The sequence below is a fragment of the Syngnathus floridae genome, chromosome 9 (assembly GCF_059516105.1).
Source record: "Syngnathus floridae isolate MCC-2025c chromosome 9, RoL_Sflo_1.0, whole genome shotgun sequence".
In the NCBI taxonomy this organism is placed as follows: domain Eukaryota; kingdom Metazoa; phylum Chordata; class Actinopteri; order Syngnathiformes; family Syngnathidae; genus Syngnathus; species Syngnathus floridae.
Window position 1 is genome coordinate 13,264,531 of NC_142421.1, and position 24,685 is coordinate 13,289,215.

General features: G+C 49.5%; 6 protein-coding genes and 1 long non-coding RNA gene across 10 annotated transcripts in view; 5 read left to right on the forward strand and 2 right to left on the reverse strand.

The window, feature by feature from the left end:
* On the forward strand, nucleotides 1-6,963 carry apmap (adipocyte plasma membrane associated protein). Its single transcript, XM_088385672.1, has 9 exons — nucleotides 1-352; nucleotides 706-822; nucleotides 2,246-2,361; nucleotides 2,439-2,531; nucleotides 2,840-2,956; nucleotides 3,157-3,331; nucleotides 3,398-3,532; nucleotides 5,891-6,083; nucleotides 6,151-6,963. Exons 1-9 carry the CDS (start codon nucleotides 261-263, stop codon nucleotides 6,358-6,360), a joined length of 1,248 nt encoding a protein of 415 aa, XP_088241798.1. The 5' UTR covers nucleotides 1-260; the 3' UTR covers nucleotides 6,361-6,963.
* On the reverse strand, nucleotides 2,733-24,355 carry LOC148393612 (uncharacterized). Of its 2 annotated transcripts, none has more exons than XR_015860580.1 (2): nucleotides 23,184-24,355; nucleotides 2,733-3,611 (listed from the first exon to the last, which is right to left on the reverse strand). It is a non-coding gene; the product is annotated as an uncharacterized LOC148393612 (long non-coding RNA). The 2 variants fall into 2 exon arrangements; XR_015860579.1 differs by lacking the exon at nucleotides 23,184-24,355 and adding an exon at nucleotides 10,521-11,592.
* On the forward strand, nucleotides 7,389-9,077 carry LOC148393613 (uncharacterized). The gene has a single exon (XM_088385668.1). It carries the CDS (start codon nucleotides 7,425-7,427, stop codon nucleotides 9,072-9,074), a length of 1,650 nt encoding a protein of 549 aa, XP_088241794.1. The 5' UTR covers nucleotides 7,389-7,424; the 3' UTR covers nucleotides 9,075-9,077.
* LOC148393614 (uncharacterized) lies at nucleotides 9,118-13,583 on the forward strand. The gene is made up of 3 exons (XM_088385667.1): nucleotides 9,118-12,904; nucleotides 13,111-13,353; nucleotides 13,457-13,583. The coding sequence occupies exon 1, from the start codon at nucleotides 9,876-9,878 to the stop codon at nucleotides 12,183-12,185; it is 2,310 nt and encodes a 769-aa protein (XP_088241793.1). The 5' UTR covers nucleotides 9,118-9,875; the 3' UTR covers nucleotides 12,186-12,904; nucleotides 13,111-13,353; nucleotides 13,457-13,583.
* On the forward strand, nucleotides 14,470-16,821 carry LOC148393615 (uncharacterized). Its single transcript, XM_088385673.1, has 3 exons — nucleotides 14,470-14,660; nucleotides 15,170-15,541; nucleotides 16,293-16,821. The coding sequence occupies exons 1-3, from the start codon at nucleotides 14,624-14,626 to the stop codon at nucleotides 16,343-16,345; spliced, it is 462 nt and encodes a 153-aa protein (XP_088241799.1). The 5' UTR covers nucleotides 14,470-14,623; the 3' UTR covers nucleotides 16,346-16,821.
* shld2 (shieldin complex subunit 2) lies at nucleotides 18,954-22,748 on the reverse strand. Its single transcript, XM_088385367.1, is given in 11 exon segments — nucleotides 18,954-19,427; nucleotides 19,495-19,610; nucleotides 19,671-19,914; nucleotides 20,046-20,237; nucleotides 20,306-20,452; nucleotides 20,870-20,938; nucleotides 20,941-21,063; nucleotides 21,136-21,243; nucleotides 21,485-21,623; nucleotides 21,723-22,167; nucleotides 22,699-22,748. Coding segments are annotated over 11 exon segments (1,776 nt in total). The 3' UTR covers nucleotides 18,954-19,284.
* The window catches only part of LOC148393617 (glutamate dehydrogenase, mitochondrial-like), a 9,513-nt gene continuing 8,418 nt past the window's right edge, over nucleotides 23,591-24,685 (forward strand). Inside the window, exon 1 of one of the 3 annotated variants that reach the window (XM_088385669.1) lies at nucleotides 23,591-24,069. In XM_088385669.1, coding sequence (XP_088241795.1) covers nucleotides 23,700-24,069 — 370 coding nt within the window. In that variant the 5' untranslated portion in view covers nucleotides 23,591-23,699. The other 2 variants (XM_088385670.1, XM_088385671.1) reach the window with 2 other exon arrangements.

The window sequence follows — 24,685 nt, forward strand, 5'->3', positions numbered from 1 at the left end:
GCATTTCGCGCGGCTCTCACGGTAATACGTCAGAGTCGGAGTGGGGTGTGTTGTGTGAAGTACACAGTCGTTGCACTTCACAAAAGAGGCTCGCCTTAAGTACATTGTGGCGTACGTCTTAGAGTATACTTGGTCAGTTTGAGAGCGTACTATGCCTTCTTCAAATTGAAGAACGGCCAATACGAGACGAGACGAGACGAGGTGAGGTGAGGCTAGCTTGACCGAGCCAAACCGGCACAGAATCAACAAAGCGCTCCAGCATGAACGAGACGGCGGGCCTGCGCTTCCGGAGGCAAAACAGACATGACGTCATCAGCGACCACCCAGCCGATCGCGTGCGCAAGGGCAACGGGTCAGGCGACTACACAACAATGGCACATGACACCCAGTGACGTGCGCGCGGCAATTACTGTCATACTGACACATTTATGAGCCAAACAAGAGTTAAAGGCGAAAACACGCACGCACGCACACGGGGTGCCATGATGAAATATTCAAATGCAGTCGTTTGTTTTTTCGAGTTCTGTGATATTTCCATTTGCATCCCCGCCAGCATCGGCTCAACTCCATCGCCACCATTGTTGTTGTAAATGATGTCACTTGCTGTTGTCGTAACAATGCGCCTTCTTGTTGCAGTGCAGTCACTTCCTTTTGCGAGGATATGACTTTTTGTTGCGCTGGTGATGACATGGCTTCCCATTGCAGAACATACAGCGGACGTGTGTTCCGAGCGACGCTGCTGTCGGTGGGGAGCTTGCTGCTTCTGCCCCTGCTCGTCATCGTGCTCATCTTGGAGTCGCCCATCCAGCCCGATGTCCTGGTGTGAGTCCGCATGGATGGCGCAAAGGCCTTTTGACCGGCGGTGGACCCAGATAGTTTCAAAAGTGTCAACGAGCCAATGGGCTCATCTCATTTGTCTCATTCCCAGTTCGCCGCTCTTCCTCCTACCTAAGAGGAGGTAGAAGAAGCAAATGTTTTGGGCTTATGACACAATTGCTCCTCCATGTCGTCATTTCACAAAGATGGCGGCTAAAGATTAGAGCCTCTCGCATGTCACAGCGATCCCCGCAAATGGCCACTTTGAGTCTCAAGTGGGACAAAAGCCCCGCTTAAGGGCCAACCCACATGAGTATTTTTGAAGTCAGCCGAAGTTGCAAAGGTTGCAAAATGTTCCCCAGAACAGACCGGGGCCTGTACTTGTTTTTCAACACGTGCAAAACAAGACCAGTCAGCCCATCTGTTGGCAAATGTTTTGCACACATTTGCGACCTCAAACGAAGCTCGGCAAAGTCACGCATGCACGCATTTTGCTAGCACAGTGGAAAATGTTGGCTCCTCGGTGGGGGACGGCCTTCTATTCAAAGAGCCAGACTTCCAATGGCCCTCCATTGAAGCGAGCCTGCCGAAACTCCTCCATATGGCAGCGCGATAACAACAACAGGTCTCCATCTCGAGCTCCTGACACAAAAAGCGCACATCAAGGAGGTGGCCACATTGGCGGCTCTTTCTCGACTTGCTAATCGCTGTCCGGGGGTGCCCGGAGAACCCAAGAGCCCGACTTGTTCCGTGAGCACCAAAGCCTAAACCGTCAAATCATCTGTTTCAAAGTAACGGAAATTCCAGCGATCCAATCCAACCTACCAAAATCAAACATCAAAAAGGTTTGGGAAAGTGATAAAGACGAGGCGTCGCGGTGTCAAAACCAACATCAAATGACTCAACTCGTTTTACTGCTGATTGTCCAACTTTGCGAATGTATCACAAGTCATCTCTGTGCAAAGCCAACCAACAAAACGTGCAAACAGGTGCGGTCATTTTAGAGAAGCACCAACGCCATCGTTGGGCAATCTTCCCAAAGATGATCGCGTCAAGAAGTAACGCCTTCTTAAACAACGTCGCTTGCTCAGTGCGCCGTCACTCCCTCCCATGTCACTGGCCAAATTTTTGCTTCATCATAAAGAATTACCAAATTAACAAGAAAAGTCATAGAAGGAAAAACTTTTTTTTCTCAGTGACCCTGAACGTAAACGTAAAAATCTGATCCGGTGATTGGACAAACAAATCCACTCTTGAAACATTTGAGGCCCCAAATTGGCGCACTGCATTGTGCGACGGTTCACATCGCTTTTTGGTTGCTTGTCAAGAAAACGGCGAGGACACAACAGTTTGATTGGGGGCAAGTCTCCTCACTGTGCCTTCACACCGTGCTTCAGAATGGCTACTGACGATGTCATCCGTCCCATAGTCTGAAGGAGCCGCCGGCCATGTCGGGCTGCTGGGAAGCAAATGCCAAACTGCGTCTCGCTCGCCGACTCTACGAAGACGCCGTTGCCGGACCGGAGTCAATCGCCAACATCGGAGGTGCAAACCCCGCATATCGCAATGTTGGATGCTAAGATAACTTGCTGCTTGCTAATGCTGCGTGCGTGTGCATCCAGACGTTTTTTATAGCGGAACAGCTGATGGCAGGATTGTAAAGATGATTGGTCGAAGGATTCACACGGTGGCCAGATTGGGAAAACCTCCTTGTGGTGAGTCAAAGCATCACAATGACTGGAAAAGAAAAGCAGTTTTTAAAATTAATCAGAAACTGGTGCTTCTCTATCCAATTTAAGACATTTCTAAGTTTTCAGAGAAAGCCTCTTTTCCGAGTCTGTTTGCCCTTGCATTTGCTTTGAGTCTGGAAAACCGGAGCCCATTTTCATAAGACATGCCACGGACCAAATCAGTAATTGCTTCAGATGCAAATTTTGGAACAAATAGTACTTCTGAAAGATACAAGTAGTGAAATGCAAAAGTTGCTAAATCTCATCTTGTGATTTTGGGTGTGTGCGTGCAGAGTCGGCGCAGTACGAGGTGACCTGCGGGAGGCCCCTGGGCATCCGAGTGGGACCCAACGGGACTTTATTTGTAGCAGACGCTTACCTGGGTGTCTTTGAGGTCAACCCCACCACAGGTGAGCTGCCCGATGGCGTCAAATACCTTTGTTGTCAATTGTGGTGGTTGTCATCTTATGCCAATGTGTTTCCACACGTGACTCAAGTTTAGCAAACAAAACGGCCCTCACTGAACTGGGTCCAAGGTGGATGTGATTAGTCCAGTGCTAGAAGCAGCGGCAAGTGGGCAGCCGCGCTGTTTTTGTTGTTTTTTTCCCAGGCGAGTCCACTCGGCTGGTGGCGGGTGGCCAGGAGGTGGGCGGCAGGAAGTTGCTGTTTATCAATGACCTGGCGGTGACGCAGGATGGCAAAAAGGTGTACTTCACCAGCTCCAGCAGCAGGTGGCAGCGCAGAAACTACCTTCACCTCATCATGGAGGCCAGCGCTGATGGGCGGTATGGCAAAAGGCTGTCGACGGGGTTTGAGCCCACCTGACCTGACGCGCTGCTTCTTGCCGTCAGGGTGCTGGAGTATGACACGGAGAGCGGAGAACTGAGCGTGGTCATGGACAACCTGCGATTTCCCAACGGTATCCAGTTGCTTCCCGACGAGGAGTCTGTCCTGGTGGCAGAGACCACCGTAGCCCGAATACGTAGGTACGGCGAGTCGGAGTCAGTTGGGATGGGCTCCAGCACTCCCGCAACCCCGGTCAGGATGGACAGGCTGTACAAAAAACTGACAAACAGATGAATTCCATCATTGGCGAGGAAAAGAAATTCAGATAAGCCACGTTTTGGCCGATGAATTTGAAAGCAGTCGGTATGAATTGGGCGTTAGTCTCGGAGGAGCCGCCATCACTTTTGGAGATACCACTGGCATTTCCATTTCCATTACCGTATTGGCCCGAATATAAGATGATGTTTTTGGCATTGAAATAAGACTGAAAAAGTGGGGGTCGTCCTACATTCGATGTCTCGACATTATACCCATTAACTTGTACGCAGCGGTAAGTTAAAGGTTGCTTTTATCGACTGAGTATGTTGCTGTGATCGTGTGCGTCTTTGACACAAAGTGAGTATATACATTTCATTACTACTGTCCACTGTTGTGCCGTTTGTCCAATTGCGGTTTGCTTCGTGCGCTCCTTTAAGATTGCCTTGCATCGTACACGCATGACTACAGCCGTTACGCAGCTGCACGGTGACTAACGGTCGCCAGCAAATGTATTTTGTCTCAATGACTTATGTTTGGTGTGTTGCCGCGAGTATTTCATTTATGGTTATTTAGTACACTCAAACCTCGGTTTTCGACCACAATCCGTTCGAGAAGTGACTCATTCGAATTCCGAATCTATTTTTCCCATTCCAAATAATGGATAAAACTTTAATCTGTTCCAAAACTACCTTCCAAAAACGCCTTTTTAAAGCATTTTTTTTCATTTGCGCATTTTTGTCCTATCACCCCTACTGCAGCGCACCGCCAAGCACGCAACCGCACCGCGCTAGTCGCATTATTGTGACAGAGCCGTCGCTAAAATTTAGAAAATATTTTTAAAGTCCTGATGTACTTTCCAAAATTCAAGTGGACCTCAGTGCGCAGGGAGCTTAATTTGGTCCGATCGCACAACCGCAGCGTGCCGGGCGCTCACTGTCGCATTGCGTTAAGCGCTTGTGTGTTTTAGGATGGCTTTACTGCTCCCACTTGTTTTCTTTTGAGGCATGATTAGGGGTTAATACAATCCTCAAAGTAACGAAAATACAATCACAACGAACGGAGTCAGTCGGCATCCGGGCCGCGCGGTCGGGTTTTCTTGGATCCTCTCAGCTCATCTCGCGAGGTTCGACCTCCGAATTTTTGTTCGACAACCGAAGCAAGAAAATCTCGAATTCCGATTTGTTCGAGAACCGGGACATTCGAAAACCGACGTTTGACTGTACAGCGGAACCGTTTCGCGCAGTTAGTTATGTAATGTGTGCCGTCTACTAGTGTTGTGTGACGTCAGAAGTTGAGCGTTGACTTACGTGCTGTATTTCTGTCTGTTGCAGAACCACACACATACCACACACACCCTTCACACAGTTGCTACAATAATCACACACACAAGAATCACATTCACACACCCAAAGACTCACCCATGTACACGACACACACATGCTCTCATCCTTACGACCAAACGTGCGCCTATACCCTTTTGCCAGTTTGCCTGTATGCCCCTATGAGCCACAGTGCCTGTTACTTTTTTGCCACTAATTCAGGAAAGCAATCAAAACTGAACCACATCTTCCCTCCTGTGTTGTGACCGACACCCAGGGGCGAAAAGAGCATAACCATCCGAGCCAACCCCCTATACAGTCCTCAGGCTCCCCAACAATAGCGGTAGCAGTTTGCATTATTTTATTGCAATGTTTTTCCTTATTCAGATTTGTTTCAATACTACAGTTAGTTAGACTTCAGATATTAAGATGTGATACAGTTTTTGCATGATTTGAATGAGGCAAAATAACATGCTTTTTCTCTTGAATATATTGCTATAATCATTTGTTTCAGATGTAATCATTTTCTGTATAAAAATTTAATTTGGTGTTCAAAAAGTCTTTTTTCAAACTTGAGTCTTGAAAAAGAGGGGGTCGCCTTATAATCAGGGTCGTCTTATATTCGGGCAAATATGGTAGGTCTCTTATTGCAAACAAGACATGTTGCCATTCCATTTGACCAGAAACCTAATTTTTGACTCCAAAGACGGGAGATGATCCGTGGTCATTGTGTCTTCCAATTTCTTTGATGGTCGCCTCAGCAGTCCGCATGCTCGTTGGTACCCGGGTTTCTACGCACTCCACCAAAAGTGAATTTCCTTTTGAACAAATGGCACCCGTGATCTTGAAATGCAGAGTTTCAAATGCAAATTCAAGCCAGTCCCAATGGTAAAATTGCCACCTTAAGAAGTCCAGTCATGTGACCCAAGTCCCTCATCTCTGGCACGCGCCCAGCTAACTCACTCTTGAATTTTGCGGCAGGGTCCACGTGGCAGGACTAAACAAGGGCGGCATGGACACATTCGTGGACAATCTTCCCGGTTTCCCTGACAACATCCGGCCCAGCTCGAGCGGTGGCTACTGGGTGGCTATGTCCGCCGTGCGCCCCAATCCTGGATTCTCAATGTTGGACTTCCTGTCCCAGAGACCCTGGATAAAGAAGTTACTTTTCAAGGTATACACCACCATGCAGACCAACCAACGAGCGCTTGCGCGTGACAAGCTTTGTCTCTGCCTCCCAGGTCTTCAGCCAGGACACCATGATGAAGTTCGTCCCTCGTTACAGCCTGGTGGCCGAGCTCCACGACGGCGGTGTCTGCTCACGAAGCTTCCATGACCCCGACGGGCTGGTTGCGGCGTATGTGAGCGAAGCGCACGAACATGACGGGAACCTTTACTTGGGCTCCTTCCGATCACCTTACCTCGCAAAACTGGACCTGAGCCTCGTGTAATGGCCGTGTCCATCGAGCCCATCCGTCCTTTGTTGCCTGGGATCACATCATCAATCTTTTGTATTTATACTTATCCACTCGTCTTCCTTCCATCCCTTTTAATTTCCTCACTTGTCCACTCGCCTCCCTTCCATCCCTTTTAATTTCCATGGAGATGATCCGTGGTCATTGTGTCTTCTAATTTCTTTGATGGTCGCCTCAGCAGTCCACATACTCGTTGGTGTCCGGGTTTCTACGCACTCCACCAAAAGTGAATTTCCTTTTGAACAAATGGCACTTTCCACTCGCCTCCCTTCCATCCCTTTTAATTTCCTCATTCCATGCTCCCTTTAGTCTTGATATTGCATGCAGATCTAAAAACGCTGTTCGGCTTAAGTGAAGAAAAGTGTATAGAAATAGAGTAAATAATTATCTGGCCTACCCACAGCAGAGGATGTGACGGGGCTGGGTTTCGATTCATCGTCAAAGTCAAACCTTGCGAACCTCCGTCCAAAGCAAATTGTTGCGTTTTTCACCATGGAGCAGAAAAAGTGGGAAAATGTCAACGGTGGGAGATGATCTAATTAGTTTGGACTAAATAAAACTAAATTAATTTCTGCAGAATTCTTTGCTTTCATTTAGCTTTGTTGCTTTTAGCATTAGCAGTCCGTAGGCCACCGAGAGGAATTGAGTCGAACATGACAGACCCCATAACAGACTCCATTCTGGCACCGGGAGACAGCTTTTACTTTTCAAAATAAAACTTCACGTCTTCAAAATAAAACTTTACGTCTAGCCCACTGTAGTTTGTCCTCTTAGCAGCAAATGAAATGTTCTGGACAAGGTTCCGCAGAGTTAGTGTTACGTTTGGACCGTGAACTAGCAAGAGTTCATTGCATGCAGAGCCAAATGCATCAAAATCCGTTTGCCTTTGGGACGTCATCATCGAAAATTGTGAGTATGCATTTGGTCACAAAGGCCGTACATTGTTGTCTTCTTTGGCAAAAAGAAGCTTTAAGACATCACAAAGGTGTCAAAACACTCACAGCGTGAGCATCTGCTAACAATTTGGCAACAGCCCAACAATGGAGATGGACAACTACTCCATCAAGGCTGACGTCATACTCCCGATGGTGCAGAAATACTTTGAACGCATCCAGCCGGCTCAGTGGAGCATGCTGGCCACAGGGACCATCGACTCAGCCACGCAGGTCATCCTAGCAGACATGTGCACGGACATCACGCAGAAACTCTGCACCGACACCATCAGAGTCATCATCCCGGAGTTTAAGCAGCACGTTCAGAGTGCCGAGAAGAAAAGAATGAAGCTCAAATTGGAAGGCGGATTGAGCACCGCTTTCGCTTTGGCGTTCATTGTCCCGGAGCAGCCCAGTAAGAGCTCCCAAAAGCTGGACTCCCTCTTCAAGAGGGAGATCTCTCAGAGGGTCAATCACATTTTGGCGGCAGCAACCACCACAGACAGCCAGCTAGTGCCGCATGTCTACAGCCTGGGAACCTTCACCAAGATAGCAGTTCTGGCCAAGATGGTGTTGCAGGCCTGTGGTGCGCTTAAGGTTTACCTGAGCAAGATGGCCATATACACAAAGTCTTTCAGACCATGTTGTGAGCAAAAAAATAGACACCAACTGCCCTTTGACTCCAAGTGCGTCGATGTGTGTGTATTCAACCAGGAAGAAACCACAGAGGTGCTGAAACAAATTCTCTGCAAATGGACTGACAGCAAGGACGAGTCCCTTTCACTCAGGACAAATCGCAAATCAAAGAAAACGGCGGCTGAAATTGTGGAGACCATCATGAACGACCTGCACTACCCTGAAACCTTGGAGGAGGGGCACAGTCGCTCTTCTATGCCTCACTTCAATCTGGGGCTGATCAAGGATCAACTCTGCGAGTTCTTTGAATCCTGCACGTCACCCAACAGCAGCAATGAATCTACTCGCAAACGCAACTTTTTGAACTTTAGCCAAGAGAGGTTTAACGAGTTGTCCTTTGAGCTGCAGAAGCTCCGGTGTCGCTGCATGCGGATGCGCTGGGAAGAAGCGATTTGCCTGCCTGGCAGCGTCCTGCAGACCCCCGAGCCTGACAAAGAGTTGAGCTTCCAGGGAGTCCGCTCAGGTCTCGAGTACGTGTTCCGCAAAGTGGCGCTACCAGCCGGAGATACTCACATAGATGTGGACACGTTGCGACACAAAGCTGACAAGTTCTCACGAGACCTGGGAGATGAAATCTACCGTTACATGACCACCAACCGAACAGCGGTCCAGTCAGCTGCAGCGTGGAGGCGCTTCTCAGAGCTGCTCATCTTGGAGGTGGATGAGGAAAAACCGGAGAACATCCAGATCCTGCATAAGATGGTGGAGGACACCTCTACAAAGTTTGTGCAGCATCTACTCCTCTGGCTCAAGTTGGAGCCGGTGACGAGGCGGAACCACACCAATGAAGTCTACGGTTGCTTGAACGACATAGACATGCTGGTGACTGGCACCTTGATTCCGCAAAAACTTCCGCTAGCAAGTCTACTGGACAGGGACGGACCTTGGCCAAAGACCTCGCCCGAGAACGAGGACTTAAGCAACGAGTTCAGTTATTCCCAGCGGTTGGCTTGGGCTTCCGCACACCAGCCGTCGGGTAATGAGGAGGAGTTGGTCGACAGCGGAACCCCCGGGCCAACACATGGGCAAGAATTTGTTGTGTTGGACGAAATATGCAGCTAGGATTTTTTTGCAAGAAGAACATGTCAATTCTTTACATTACTAAACAGAGACATGAAAACAAAATCATATAGGCAACATAAATACACAACTGTGTTGGTATTTAATCAGAAGAGCAAGTCCGTTCTGGCAGGAGCCATTAAGATGTCAAGGTATGCAGGGTTCATGAAGACGTCAGAAGATTCAGGCACTGTGCAAACTAGGACCAAGGACGTTTGTTACCCTGCCTAGTCCAACAGGAAAATCCATCCATTTTCTGTACCGCTCTGTCCCCACGGGGGTCGCGGGCGTGCTGGAGCCTATCCCAGCCGTCATCGGGCAGGAGGCAGGGGACACCCTGAACTGGTTGGCAGCCAATCGCAGGGCATACAGAGACGAACAACCATACGCACTCAAACCTAGGGGCAATTTGGAGTGCTCAATTGGCCTACCAAGCATGTTTTTGGGATGTGGGAGGAAACCGGAGTGCCCGGAGGAAACCCACGTGGATACGGGGAGAACATGCAAACTCCACACAGGGAGGGCTGGAGGTGGAATCGAACCCGCACCCTCCTAACTGTGAGGCGGACGTGCTACCCAGTGCACCACCGAGCCGCCCAAGTCCAACGGGAAAATCTTTTCTATAAACCCAACATGTAGTAACAAGGACAATCAATGCAGGAAGAGCTGTCAGAATCCAAGGGTTGATTCATTGGTAAATATCGCAGTCTCATTGCTTTTCTTCAAAATGACAGTTGCATTGTCAAATAATTGATTGCATAGCACACAATGACATAATGAAGGGATTGTGACCTAAAAAGCCTTATGACCTCATCACTATGTGATCACAAAAACCATAGGTTGTTGTCAACTCTGATGAAAAGCTTAGTGATGTCACAAAGGTGTCAAAGCACTTGCAGGAGCCTGAGCAGCTGCCAATACTTTGGCAACAGACAAGTCAACAACAGCCCAACAATGGAGATGGAGAATTACTACATCAAGGAGGAGGTCATCCTCCCGTTGGTGCAGAAATACTTTGAGCGCATCCAGCCAGCGCAGTGGAGCATGCTGGCCACAGGGACCATTGACTCAGCCACGCAGGTCATCCTGGCGGACATGTGCACGGACATCACGCAGAAACTCTGTGCCGACACCATCCGAGTCATCATCCCAGAGTTTAAGCAGCGCATTCAGAGTGCCGAGAAGAAAAGAATGAGGCTCAAAGTGGAAGGCGGACTGAGCACCGCCTTCGCCTCGGCACTCAGTGTCCCGGAGCAGCGCAGCAAGAGCTCCCAAAAGCTGGACTCCCTCTTCAAGAGGGAGATCTCGCAGAGAGTCAATGACACCTTGTCATCAGCCACCAGCACAGCCAGCCAGCTGGTGCCACTTATTTACATCCCAGGCACCTTCACCAAGATAGAGGTTCTGGCTAAGATGGTGCAACTAGCCTGTGGTGCACTTAAGGTTTACCTGGGCAAGATGTACACGATGTGCTTCCGCCCGTGCTGGCGCCAAAACAGCAGACAGGAACCTCCCTGTGACTCAAGGGGCGGGAACATGTGCATTTTCAACTGTGAAGAAACCACAGAGGCGGTGATGAACATCCTACGCAAATGGACCGACAGCGAGGACAAGTCGGTCAGGACCGATCACGAACTCAAGAAAACAGCAGCAGAAATTGTAACAACCATCATCAACGAACTGCACTGCCCTGAATCGTTGGAGGAGGGACGCAGTCGCTCTTCTACGCCTCACTTCAATCTTGGGCTGATCAAGGATCAACTCTGCGAGTTCTTTGAAACCTGCGCGTCACCCAACAGCAGCAATGAATTTGCTCGCAAACGCAACTTTTTGAACTTTTGCCAAAAGAAGTTTGACCAGCTGACATTTGAACTGGAGAAGGTTCGTTGTCGATGCATGCAGATGCGCAGGGAAGAAGAGGAGTCCCGACGAGGAACTCCAGCACCGGATGGTGATAATCTGCTCAGCTTCCAGGGAATCCAGCCAGGTCTTGAGGATGTTTTCCACAAGGTGGCACTACCGCCCCAGGGTGTCAGCGTAGACGTGGACGAGCTACGACTCGAAGCCGACAAGTTCTCAATAGACCTGGCAGATAAAATCTACCATTTCATGACCACCAACCGCACCACGATTCAGTCAGACGCTGTGTGGAGGCGCTTCTCAGAGCCGCTCATCCTGGAGGTGGACGAGGAAAAACCGGAGAACATCCAAGTCCTGCACAAGATGGTGGAGGACACCTCTACAAAGTTTGTGCAGCAACTGCTCCTCTGGCTCAAAATGGAGCCAGTGACGAGGGAGAACCACGCCGATGAGGTGTACGGTTGCTTGAACGACATCGACACGCTCATTATGGGGACAGCGATGCCACAAGCAAAAGAGGACGTCGACTCGGACAACACTAAGTTCGAAAGCCCACCAGACAGGCAGGAAGGGAGCATCACCACGGAAAGCAGGAACAGCCAAAATGCATTGGAGACGGACAGCGCCCAAGCAAAGACTCCACCCTCCGGGGTGGTACGTGTCGCTTGGCCGTCGCCGCTCCGCCCGCCTTCTGCGGAGGAGAAGCGTTTGCACAGGCACACAATGGCTTCCCAGCCAAAAAGTTCATCCTCAGAAGTGACGCCAGGCCGATCGGCCTCTGTTCTGGAGGAGATGGTTACTTCGCTCATGGCGGTGCTTGTCGTCCAGCTGCTAACGCGCATCCAAAAAAAACATAAGAAAGTTGTTCTCTCTCGTGACACACTGCCGATTATCCAGCGTCTGTCAAAGAAGGTACTGCAGGACCCAAGCTTGTGCGTCATCACAGAGGCCAACATTTACAGCATCAACAAGGTAATGAAGGCTGTCGTCAAGGAGATCCTGCGAGAGTTCGACTGCATGCGCCAGCTGCCGGAGGCTTTTCTGTCTAACGACCTGAGTTTCGACAACACCCTCCTCAAGTTGCTGATGGTCAACTTAGAAGCCCTGAAAGCCCGCCAGCAACGCAGGACACGCAAGTTCTTTTCTGCTGTGTGCAGGCTTTTCCGACAGACCTTATGTATGCGCGCCTCCACTAGCAAGAAAGAAATCCTGCCGCATGATGAAACAGCTTCCGAGGCCAGTCTCGGCGTTTAAGGAAGACAACATCATGGTCAACTGCGGAACCAAAGCTGAGACATGAAGTCTTCACAAACACACCAAAGTGCAATCATGAGGGAAGGCTGCAATAGCTCTGGCACTCACTCCGTGGCCTTCATGTACTTAGCAATATACTACTTTTGTTTGTCCATGTTAGGTCTGTCTAAATTTGGGGACCCAGAGAGTGCCCCACAATTGGCCTTGAGGAACAGTTTTTGGTGTGGGTTTTTTATGATTCGAACAAAGACTAAGAAAAATGACACAGAGAAGATCTGGACCGCTGTACATTCATGTACATTCACAAATGTTATTCCTCTGGGGAAAAAAAAGTCTCCACTCCTTGTCCTGTATATGAGGATTCTCTCTGGACCCCAAGCAGTGTCGGGAGAAATCCATGTGAAAGGAATCCTTTGCTCAGCTTTTGGGTGTTGGTTCTCAAAAGGTGTCCGTCAAGACACGTGAGCTTGATGAGCCATTATGGAGAACATGTGAAGAAAGTCTGATTGGTTGTCACACCAACCTGTACCACAGGTTTGGCCTGTGACTCCTGAGGGCTCCACCTGATTCCTCAGCAGGGCGTCACCTGCTGGTCTCAACACCGCTGTCGCTATAAGACCAAGCATCCTCCCTCCACCCGGCATCAGTGAACAACATGGATTTCCTAAAGAGCGAGACGGGCCAGAAGGTTATGGTCAACATGTGTAAAGAGAAAGTGGGTAAGTGAACATTCCTACATTGCTCTATACAATTTGAGCTTGAAAGCACAAGGGTGGGTCTTTATGTGGGACAAATCCTTTCAGGTTGACAATAGGACTCTTGGTTCGCTGCATCAACACAGTAACACATCGTCAAATGTGTGTTGTTTTCAATGAAACAAGTGCCGAGGGGCTGACGGGAAACAAGTCAACTGCTTTTTTTGCAGGGGATATTGCAGAGGAATGCCTATCCAAGTTTGGAGGAGGAGGAGGGGCGGAAAGTCAGGAGGACAAGAAAGGTTTCGACGTGGGGGACGTACTACAGATGGTTGGTGGGAAGAAGGAGGACAAGAAAGGTTTCGACGTGGGGGACGTATTACAGATGGTCGGTGGGCAGAAGGAGGACAAAGGTTTTGACATGGCTGATGTCCTGTCCATGGGTGGTGGGAAGCAGGAGGACAGTGGAGCTGGTGAGTTGTCAAGTGTGAATTTGCAAAACAAGGTTGTGCCCTGTCTACGCTGTGAATGCTACACATGACGTCCAACTCCAACTTTTCATTTTCTTTGTCGCAGGAATTGGGAAAGCTCTGAGTGGACTGTTTGACTAGAAAAGCGCAGACCTCAAGCTCTTCCACAACTTGTTAAAAGGACAACTGTATGTGTACAACTGTCATTCCATGAAATAAAGCGACAAAAGCCATGTCACTCTGCTTCTTACATTTTTGGGCTGGCTGATGAAAAGCCTGCTAATACAACCGTGTTGTTTTTTGCTAAAGCAAAGAAAACCAGTTGCTTGTGGTTTCAGCTTTCAACATGGAAACCGCGCACACACACCCCAACAGACATAGCTTGTGTTGACATTCTGTACACACCCTGCCACCTTGATTCTAACTTAAAAATAGACTAAGGCAGCAATTACCAAACATCACACACACGCCATCACAGCGTGCGCCGCATTGTGGCTGACACTGAGCAGAAAAAAGCAACTGGTGTTTCCCATGGCAGAAAGTCAGTCCTTTGTCGATAAAGGCAGAATTCTCCGCTCTCTCTTTTAGCGCCGGCTCTCCACATCACCTTTCAAGCTCAACGTCGGGGGGCTGAGCTGCTCAAGGTTTTAGCGCCTCACCATTGTAGCAAGCAGCGCAAATCTAATGGCACCGATATTCAATAAAAACGAGATTTGCAAACTTGCCACCGGTATGCCGGAGCAATAGCTTCGCTCTAGTAAAGACGCACCACCCCCAGAAAACGCTGGAAGCCGTCAAGAGTGGGTTGCCGAACCAACATAAAATGTTCAAACGTGGTGGAAAGGTGGAAATGATGTTCTGTGCTGATTCAAACCAGCCAACTCCACATTTAGAAATTGGTTCAAAACAGCTGTTGGACCCATCTTGAGAAAAATGCTAACCCACAGGTCACTTCAGTCTTTGGTGTCGAGTATAAAGTTGAATGTGCCGTCTTTTCTGGGTCATGGCTTTTAAATGTGCACATTGACAAGGCTCACCCACCCTTTCTTGCAAGCCAATCATGTGACTTTCAACTCAAACACAAGCGTGTTTGTTCTGCCTTTCAGGTGAGTCAGACACACACACGCACACTTGGCGAGCGACAGACGGAACCTGCCCGTCCGGTACGGTCAGGGCCACTTCCCGGTGCAGCCATAAAAGAAAGGTGGCAAAGAGAGTCGCGCTCAGTGACCCAACCTCGCCTAATACGCGCACACACTCGCCGACGTCGAAGATGGACAAAATGGCTGAGATGTTCGGAGATCATGTGGGTAAGTAGAGAACATGATGCTGCTTCTTACGTTGGCCTCCTCCATTTTGTCAGCAGTCCCATGATGCGGTGTAACAGTTCAAGCAAGTATTAGGGGTTACCAAGTCGGGTCCACAGCCTTCTCAATGTGATCGTGCTAGTACGGAGCTCGCTGAGGAGCAGATCATGTCTGTGTTGGACGAGGGAGACGTGTCAAACGGGAAGAACAGTGGCCCTCGAGCATCAGAGTTGCTCACACCTCTGGTCTAAACACGACGTACAGGAGCTGAAACAGTGTACAGTACATCGTTTTGTGTTAGTCCACAACAGGGCTAGGAAGTAGAAAGTAGTAGAAAGTGTAAAACGTGCCCACCTCTGGAGGTCAATATGGTACAGCATATAGGGGCTCATCTTCTGCTCATCATATTCCTTGAGTGAATGTGGATTGTGTGAATGAAAAGCGAGCTTGAGCAAAGGGCCTGCACACATTCCCGTGAAAAGCAAGCCGTGTGTCCATTTGTGTGTGCGCAGGGGACATCGTGGGGGGCATGGTGAAGAACGCACTCGGGGTCAAAGGCACGAGCAAGGACAAAGGAGGCTTGAGCTCTTTCTTGGGAGGAGACAAGAAAAATCAGGACGAGAGTGACAAAGGAGGAATCTTCTCCTTTGGTGACGACAAGAAGAGAGAGAACGACGACGACGACGACAAGGGAAGTTTCTTCTCCAGATTCCTGGACAGAGATGACAATGACAAGAAGGCCAAGCAGTCGGGCTTTGATGGCTTGTTCAACGAGCTTGATGGCCCGGAGAGACAGGCAGGAGGCGGGGCCGGAGGATCAGGGTGCGGAGCTGCCGGGGGGGCACCAGGCAGACCAAGGGATGGAGCAGGTCTAAGTGAGGGAGGTGAGTGCGGACATCTCACTGTTGGTAAAAAGATCTTTCTCATGACTATAATAGTTGAGCTAACGCAAGCAGGTCAACAAGTAGTAGAGCGTCTCACTGTTGGTAAAAAGATCTTTCTCATAACTAAAAACGTTGAGCTAATGTGAGCAGGTCATCAAGTAGAGACTTGAGTACTGAAACCAATAGTACTTCTAGCACTGGGCATTACATGGAAATTGTATTGTGATTTCAATGAAGGCATTAAAAACGTTAAGATCCAAAACGCGGAATGAGCGAAACCACGACGAGTGTGTTTGCAAGTGCCTGGGTTGCAAAGCAACCCAAAATGCCCCGTGTTGCTTGAAGCAAGCCTGTAATGGAGTTTACCGTCAAATGAGACACACTAAAAAAATAATCACAGTTTCAAAACAAAATCATGAGTTCTTGGTACCTCGCCTGGTTAATTCTATCAACAATGGAAAACCGGCTTGACCAGCTAGCAAAAATTTGGAGGGGGTCAATGCTCAAATTACACGCACACACGCACACGCACACACACATACGTGACGAGGCAACCTAAAAAAGTTGTTGCTGGGATTTAAGATACAGTAAGTGTCCACCCCCCCACAAACCCACACACATGCACCCACAATCCCAAATGTCACGTTTGGCAAACGTGTGCAATGCTTGACAAGGGAGTGCCATAGACGTGACGTGCGACTCGCATGGTGCAAGTATTTCTCAGTGACGCCGAACGTTTTTGTGCCATCAGATTTGTTTGGTGATCTGATGGATGTGGCAGAAGAAACATCCAGAGGAAACTAGAGCAACAGGAAAGAAGTTCTTCCCCCCCATTCTTTCCTCTTCCCATCCGCGGTTCCCGCCCAGCATCTTGTGCTCATCCTGATTTTCACCAAATCAAGCTAGCGTCTCGATTCAGTGATCTGTTTTAGCGTACGTGGCATTACTTTTGTCGACAGGGTCAAGACACGTTTGAACGCCTTGTGGGAAGAAGACAGGAGAGCTCAAATACAGCTAGCTCAGCAAAAAGACACTCTCCACGCTAACTGGTAACTTGGTGTGGCTCAAAAGCATCTTTGAGGCTTTGCTCGAAGCCTCCGTCTTTTGTTAAGAACCTCACACCATTGCAGAAGCTGTGATTTGATTCCATTTGATTTGAACGCGGACAATTATTCAGTAAGAGGGAGAACTTGAGCCGTTGACAGTTTAGTTTTAATTTTCCTGTAAACATGACAGTTGTGTATACAAAGTGAAAAAGCAAACATGCATGTAACCTCAAAGTCTGCTTTATTGTCAATTTCTTCACATGCCAAGACACACAAAGAGATCGAAATTACGTTCCCACTATCCCATGGTGACAAGACATACTTCACAATGTACATACAAGTAAACAACACAAGAAAATAAAACAAGAAGGCACAAACAATGGATAAATAAGAGTGATTAATAAATAATAAATAAACAAATAACAATAAATAAGAGGAGCAAAAATGGAGCAAGTGCGCATACAGCAGACAGTCAGAACATAGCGCAAAAAGTACAGGACGCTACGCAGAAGGGGGAAAAGATTTCAGGATCCTAACAGCCTGGAGAATGAAGCTGTTGGTGAGTCTGGCGGTGCGGAAGCGCAGGCTCCTGTACTTGTTCCCAGAGGGCAGTCGATCAAACAAAGTGTGAGCGGGGAGACTCACATCACTCACAATCGTGGTCGCCTTGCAGGTGAGATGGGAGGTGTAAATGTCCTTCAGGGAGGGCAATGAAGCACCAATAATCCCACCGTGTTCATTATGCACTGCAGGGCCTTCATGTTGTATTCAGTGCAGCTTCCACCCCACACAGCGATACAACTGGAGAGGACGCTCTCAATGGTGCCACGGTAGAATGTGGTCATGATGGCTGGTGGAGCACTTGCTTATGGCAGAAGATCAAAGAGTGAGCGGGGTGACTCACATCACTCACAATCGTAGTCGCCTTGCGGGTGAGATGGGAGGTGTAAATGCCCTTCAGGGAGGGGAGATCTTTGTGCTTCTTTCCGCTTGGGATTTGTGATGTTTAAAAATGGTGCCAAGCAGCACTTCCTTCCTTTTGTTACTGTCTTCCAGATTGCCGATGAAATCCAAAATGAGCGCAAACATCAAATGTCACAGATTAAGGCGCCGGCTTCATGTTTGCACGTTTTGGTTGCTTGTTTGTACTTCCCTCCGTCCATTGTGACGGCCTTTCCAAGGCGAGCGCATCCACAGCGCACTTGAAAATTGCCCCAGGGGCGAGGAGAAGGACGACCGAAAGGCGCACAATCGTGAGCGTGTGCCCAAGTCTCGGTCCTGGGTCCCAACTGGCACGCCAAAACACGTGGCCAACACCAAGCAGAGGAGATTGAGGTAGTCAGGAGATAAGGGGGGTCCAGCTGGATCAGCATCTGGGAGCTAAGACGGGCTGATTTGGAGACAGGCCGACATTGATTCAACCATTGATTCAGTCACCCTGGAGTCTTTGACCAGAGCTTTCGGCGAGCAGCAATCGAGGCAGGCCACCAATGTCTTCACTCGTGGCTAGCCGAGGCCAGGGCTTGACAGCATCTCGCCCATACGTGTGCAAGTCCCCGCTCCAAACACACATGCCTGCTATCGGAATTCCAATCACAATCTCCTGCCTCCGTCCTGCATAAAGACGAGGGCTACGGGCATCGGGGTTCTATGCGGTGGCAGCGATGGCACGCTAAGCACAATCTACAGGCCGGGACCCCAATTCAACCACAGGAAGAACTCAGTCCAGTTTGAATTTGGGGGCAAGCCTCGCTGCATATAAACGCAAGGAGACCTGTAAGCGTCCCACAAGGATGTGGAATTTTGGGAGGCCGAGGGCGGTTCCCTTAATTGGGAGAGCAAAATTCTGACAGATTCATGTCAAACTAAATGACAAATACAAAAACTTATTTTTGACACGATAAAGGGTCCATTCAAATATTTTGTCCCCTCTTTTTGCTTTTATATTCTTTTTATTGTGCACTTGGAGTCTCTAAGATTGTAGAAAAGTGTAATCTATCCCTCCAGGTGTTGCAGAGATACTTTTATGATCTGTGTGGGGGCTATTTTTTACTCCGTTCAGTTTTCTCCATTTTCTGTTTTGTATTTTTATCTATTACGTCACATCCTTTGGGGCGGAACTACCAAACAAGGTAATGTAAGGTAATGGGTGTGGCTAAACGGTTTCACAAATCCACCATCCGTATTGCTCAGAGAGATTTTTGTAGTCCAAACAACTCAAGGCTGCCAAAGTGGAGAGATCAAAATGTTGCGTTGTTGGATGCATCAATCCACAAAACTCATTACACTGTCCTGCAAAGTCCTGATTGTTCAAGGACGAGTTTCAGAAATCTTTTGTCAGTATAGAGAAGATTTCACCCAAAGACTTTGTTTCATTGATGGTTCAGTTCCTTTAATCTATGGAAACGACAGATACAGTAAAGCAGTAAGCTTGAAATGACACAAAAATAATGAACTATTTCACTGTCATATTATTGCGTGTCTATGAGGCCCTTGTTCTCATAGCATTAGCGTCAGTCTTTCGGCTCATTTTATAGCTGTCCGGTCTATGTTTTCACTTATTCTGGGTGTATTTTGAGTAGCTGTATCAGATGAATTGCATTGAAGGTGCTGTATTATACTTGTTTTCCATCGCTATAAGTAATGTTTGGCAAAAGATGCCATTCGACCTGATCCGAGCCGCACCGAGCCGAGCTTTCACGGGTCCAGGACAAAGAGCAGCTCGAGCAGTGTCAACTCCCGACTGATGGCCGCACCGTTGTTGTCGCACAAGACGAGGCTGCGCACGGAGATGGCCACGTTTTTCCCGGGAAGGCAGAGGAGTGTGCGGAGCCTCTCCACTGCCACATCAACATTAAAAGCAGAGCAAAGAGTTCGTAGGGAGGAAACCTTCAAAGCAGCTCTCACCTACGTTTCTCAGCAGCTGGCCGGGCGGCATGCCCAGAATCTTATGCGCGGCGACGGTGGGAACCTGAACGCTTGCCTGCCCGGAGCCCTGCCCGCTCACCGTCAGCACAGCCGGCCTGCGGATGGCGGCCACCTTTGAAGGAGTCCGAGGCAGATGGGTGGCAGCCATGTCTCACCTGTAGTAGTGGCGCACGGCGCCGGCGGGCAGGCAAACGTAGCATGGGGCATAAATTTCGTTGGCGTCAACGTCCAGTTCGGCAGCGCACCGGCTGCAGCCCAAGTCGGTCACATCGCCGCTCAGCATCGCAGAGATTGCGGCACGAGGCGTGGAGCCGTCCAAGCTGGACGGCAGGGCCGCTGCCATGCTGCCATAAGGCCGAAAGCGGAAGGCCAACACTCGTACCCTGAGCAGCACGTTTCCTGAGGACAACAAGTGTGGTCTGTGTTTCCTGGCAAAAGCTCTACGCTGTCGCCGAATCCCATTTACTCACACGCGTAAGCACCGGGGCCAGCATAAGGATAGACTCGGTGCCACCAGGACAGGCTGCCACCTGAGTATTGCTGCGAAAGCAGTGTGTCCACGTCCATCTCCATGGTGCGACCCGTGACGCACAGGAATCGGCCCAGCCGGTGGTCAGTTGCATCCAGTCGCCGGGCGTGGCTCCAGGGAGTGCTGTGAAGCTCAGCGCGCTCAAAATCTGAGCCCTCCATGACCAGGAGGAAGCGGACGTCCCAGACGGCGTCTGAACGCGACGGGAAGTCAGCACGCCGCCACGTAACACCACACAAGACAGGCAGACGGAAAGCCCACCTAGTTGCGTCCTGAAGCCTGGAAGCCAGTCCAGAGCCGAACCCCACAGCAGCAGCGCCCCCTTACGGCCATTGGCCCATTCCACGCTCGCCACTGCGTGGCGAGCCAAAGCCGACCTGCGGCGAGACTCCACCTCAGCTCGCCACTCTGCCACATGTGGGATCACACATGGGATGATGCACCTGATGACATGCCTCACTCAGAACAGCACATCATGACACGCACGCTTGTCCAATGGGGATTGAAACAAGAAAATAACGGACAGATTGGGGAAAGTCAAAAGAAATCCAGCCATGGACCGCTGCCTCATTTTCTAGCACATTGCAGCTTTCTTAACATCACCGGCCTCGCCTCTGTGACAGCCGTCAGTTCAAGCGTGCGTGGACATCTAATAAATAGCCTCAATCTATTTATATATTTATCTATTAGTCTAATGTAATCTTATTGGTTTTCACCAGCCCTGAATTGACGTGTGAGGACACCTGACTAGACCTAGACATGTCCCGACACGCACGGACACCCGCGGATGACAAGTGACCCCCATCGCAGATCCGTCCCACTCACCCGTGCTGACGTATGTGTGTGTAACGCGCAATAGGGTGTGGACCAGCATGTTGACCCCATGTGGCCACGGGGGACATACGGCAGGCGTTCCAGATGCTGAGGGGAGCGTCGTAGCGTGGACAGCAGCAGGGGGCGCCGCTTTCCAAGGAAATTGCAAAGAGAAGACACTGAGGCAGCATCTATAAGGCCACCATCTGAGAGATGGGGAGGGGGGTTAAGGTGTACCTAGGGGATGAGCCAGGGTAAGGGGGCATCTGGAGCAGTACCCGTGGGGCAGGTGAGAGCACTAACATGACCGAAGTTGAGCAATTTGCTGCTGAAGGTGGACTGCAGTATCTTCTCTCCCCTCCAGGTGTCCTCACTCAGCCGCAGGCCTGACATGGATGAGGTCAAAGTTCAGAATGGCACAACCCTTTTTCTGCGACTGTGTGTGTGTGTGTGTGTGCGCGCGCGTGTGTGTGTGTGTGTGGGGGGGGGGGTGGCTCACGAAGGCTGAGGTGTAAAACAACACAAACTCAACAAAGTCTCAATTGTGAAGAAGACATGTTCAGGGAATGCCATTAAGACCCCCAGTGTCTCCTTCAAGTTGACTTTGTGGTTGCAGTGTTGGCATACCTGTGATGAAGACGACATCTCCGACGCCGAGTGCCGCTGCCCAGAATGCCGCCCGTCGCCACAGCAGCACGTCCGACTGGTCCGTCACCACCACACTGGCCAGGGACACCAGGGAGCCCTTAACTGCTTCGCACTTGACCTAGAAGGATGGGAGCTACTGCACGTTGACCTTGGAATTGGGCCGAGCAACCACTCGTGAGGTTCTGTTTCTTCTTGTGTGCTGTCGTCGACAAGTTACCTTGATTTCCTTTAGTTGACAGGGATGAACCATGGCAACCAGAACCCGATAGCGAGCCTTTGCTTTGGCACACTGGCCAAGAAGTGTTGGGGAAGCAGGAAACGGGTTGGCACCACGGCCACCTATTGCCTCGCCGAGACGAGCTCTTTTGGAAGCGGGAGACGAGGCGGGACGGCCGGCCTGCTGCAAGCACAGCACGCCATATGAGGTGGTTTCCAGGACCACACCTCCTCGCTCCGCCCGCTGGGCCAGACCAATGGTCTCACCAGAACCTTCTGGGGAGCGCCTTGCTGCACTCAGGAGCTCGTCTTGGGGCAAGTAGCTCAATGCGCTCGAGGGCTCGTCAGATCCTCGAAGGGAGCGGGTCGTCAGACTGAAGAGCTCCTGTGCGCCCGATGAGCGGTCTGCCCGTCTTTGCACGTAGGCTGATGCATGGCTTGCAAAACTGCAAGCCCAACAAGGACTTTTTATCAAACTTCACACCCACAGAGATGCAGCGGTCAGGACAAGTTTTGTCATTTCCCACAAAATTGCCAGAAAAAGTAAGCTGTTTACTGACGGAGAGTTTATTAAGGAGTGCTTATTGGACTCTGTTGCACTGATATGCCCGGAGAAAAAGAGCGCATTTGAGAATGTGTCACTCTCCCGACGTACCGTAACAAGACGGGTTGAGGACACATTGATGTGTTTCTATAAATGTGATGTAATTCACAGTTTGAGGAAAAGTTAAAGAAATTAAGAATAAATTGTACTGATTAATGATCTTTTTTTAATTTGACCACAATTTCACATAGCTTAATATAAATATAAACAGAATAATTGTATTCTTCTAATTACCAGTACCAGCTATTCAAAATAAATAATTTAGTGCATTTTACAATGGAAGAAAATTGAGCAGTTTTAAGTTTTCATTAGTGTGGCCCTCTGACACATCTCAGGATTTTCATGTGACCCCTTGTAAAAATTAATTGCCCACCCCTGTTGTAGACGCTGGGATGGTGACATCTTCTTTCCCACTACCCTCATACTGCCTGGTCAAACGTTTAAAGTCTTGCTCCTCTTTCATCGACCAACAGCAAAGCTTCACCCACAGCGTGTACAACAAGAGGGTCTTAGAAACGGCGACGTGAAGGGGCCCATGGTGTCTTCCGATTAGAAAAGATTTCATTGGGTTACTTAGGTGGTGTTATTATTTCTGGTAAATGATTGATGTGTGGTTTGTTCACATCACATTGTGCATTTCTATTTGGTTATTTTTACCCAAGGTGAGAATCTGTTCACAGTTACCTCCACTAACGCAATACAAGTGCAGAGTTTCTTAACAATAACCATCATCAAAGGAATTATAACGCTACTATTCTTGTGCTTTTTCTTCAGATAATTATTTAATTCAAATTCATTCCCATTGATTGACAATCGACCAACTAAGTAAAATAATTGCTGAAATAAATGAATAAATACCTTTCATTGAGACGACTTGAGGAACCTTGAAGGGACACACTTGAGGAGGTGCAGTTGTTAGGCCAGAGTTGACAAATACACTTTACGAAAGCGGGGGGTTCCTAAATACAGCATGCTAATGGTAGGCTAGGCTAAGCTAGGCTAGGCGGCTAACGAGCTCCACTAGCGGTCCAGGCTCCAGGTGAAGTCGTCAAACAGGAAAAGAAAGAAGAGTGTGTGTGTGTGTGTGTGTGTGTGTGTGTGTGTGTGTGTGTGTGTGTGTGTGTGTGTGTGTGTGTGTGTGTGTGTGTGTGTGTGTGTGTGTGTGTGTGTGTGTGTGTGTGTGTGTGTGTGTGTGTGTGTGTGTGTGTGTGTGTGTATGCGTGGTGGTGGGGGGGGGGGGGGTTAGGGGGGAGGAGTTAATCAGTTGAGTATTGTTTTTTTGTCGCGCTTCCGTTTCCGCGTTGACATTTCCAACTTTGTTTCCCTCATCGTCTTTGCGCCAACTTTGTCACCCGGCTCCTCCAAGTTCACAAGATGTACCAGCGGAACTTGGCCGGGCTACTCGTGCGGCGCACGGGCAGCTTTTACTCTTTGCCCCCCCGCGCCTACTCCGAGCTGGCCGCCGCGCAGTCGAGCGGCGACGACGACCCCAACTTCTTCGCCATGGTGGAGGGCTTCTTCGACCGCGGCGCCTCCATCGTGGAGGACAAACTGGTGGAAGAGCTGAAGACGCGCGAGAGCGCCGACAACAAGAGGAAGCGCGTCTGCGGGATCCTCAAGATCATCAAGCCGTGCAACCACGTCCTCGGCCTCAGTTTCCCCATCAAGAGGGACAGCGGCGAGTGGGAGGTCGTGGAGGGCTACCGAGCTCAGCACAGCCAGCATAGGATGCCTTGCAAGGGAGGTCAGACCGCGTGGGGGACGGCCTGGTGGGTGGGTGAGGTGTTGCAAACCGTGGCAGAGCGGGGCGGGGACCACCGGAGTCGCCCTTCCTCTGAACCTCGAATGGATGACGTTGACTGAACAAAGGCTTCGCCAGATCAGGAATGTCAACATTCGGGTTTGCCTGGCAGATCGAGGACGTTTTTGACATTAACTATATGACAGAATATATTACAATGCTGCAGTTATTGATTATTCCATCAATTACGTTAGTAATTGGCCATGAGAAAAAACTCTGTGGTTTTAAAAATTACCATAAATTACACATTCCACCCCCTACCCCCATTACGTCTCCCTGGTGCCATTCCATGATGAAACAAAATCCAATCAAAAACAGTGGGGGAGTGATGTAATGACCAACCGACACTCTTGAAAGTCAAGGAATGACTAGCAGCTAGTTTGCACTTGTGAGTGACGACATGATGCAGTTAAACGTTCGTCATAGCACCGCTCCAAAGGAGCGTTCATTGAGTCCTCGACAAAACATCCATCCATTTGGAGAAGGGCTGACCCTCATCCCAGCTGCCTTTGGCCAGTCGGCAGGTCAGACACTGAACTGGGCACCACTGGGCCAATGG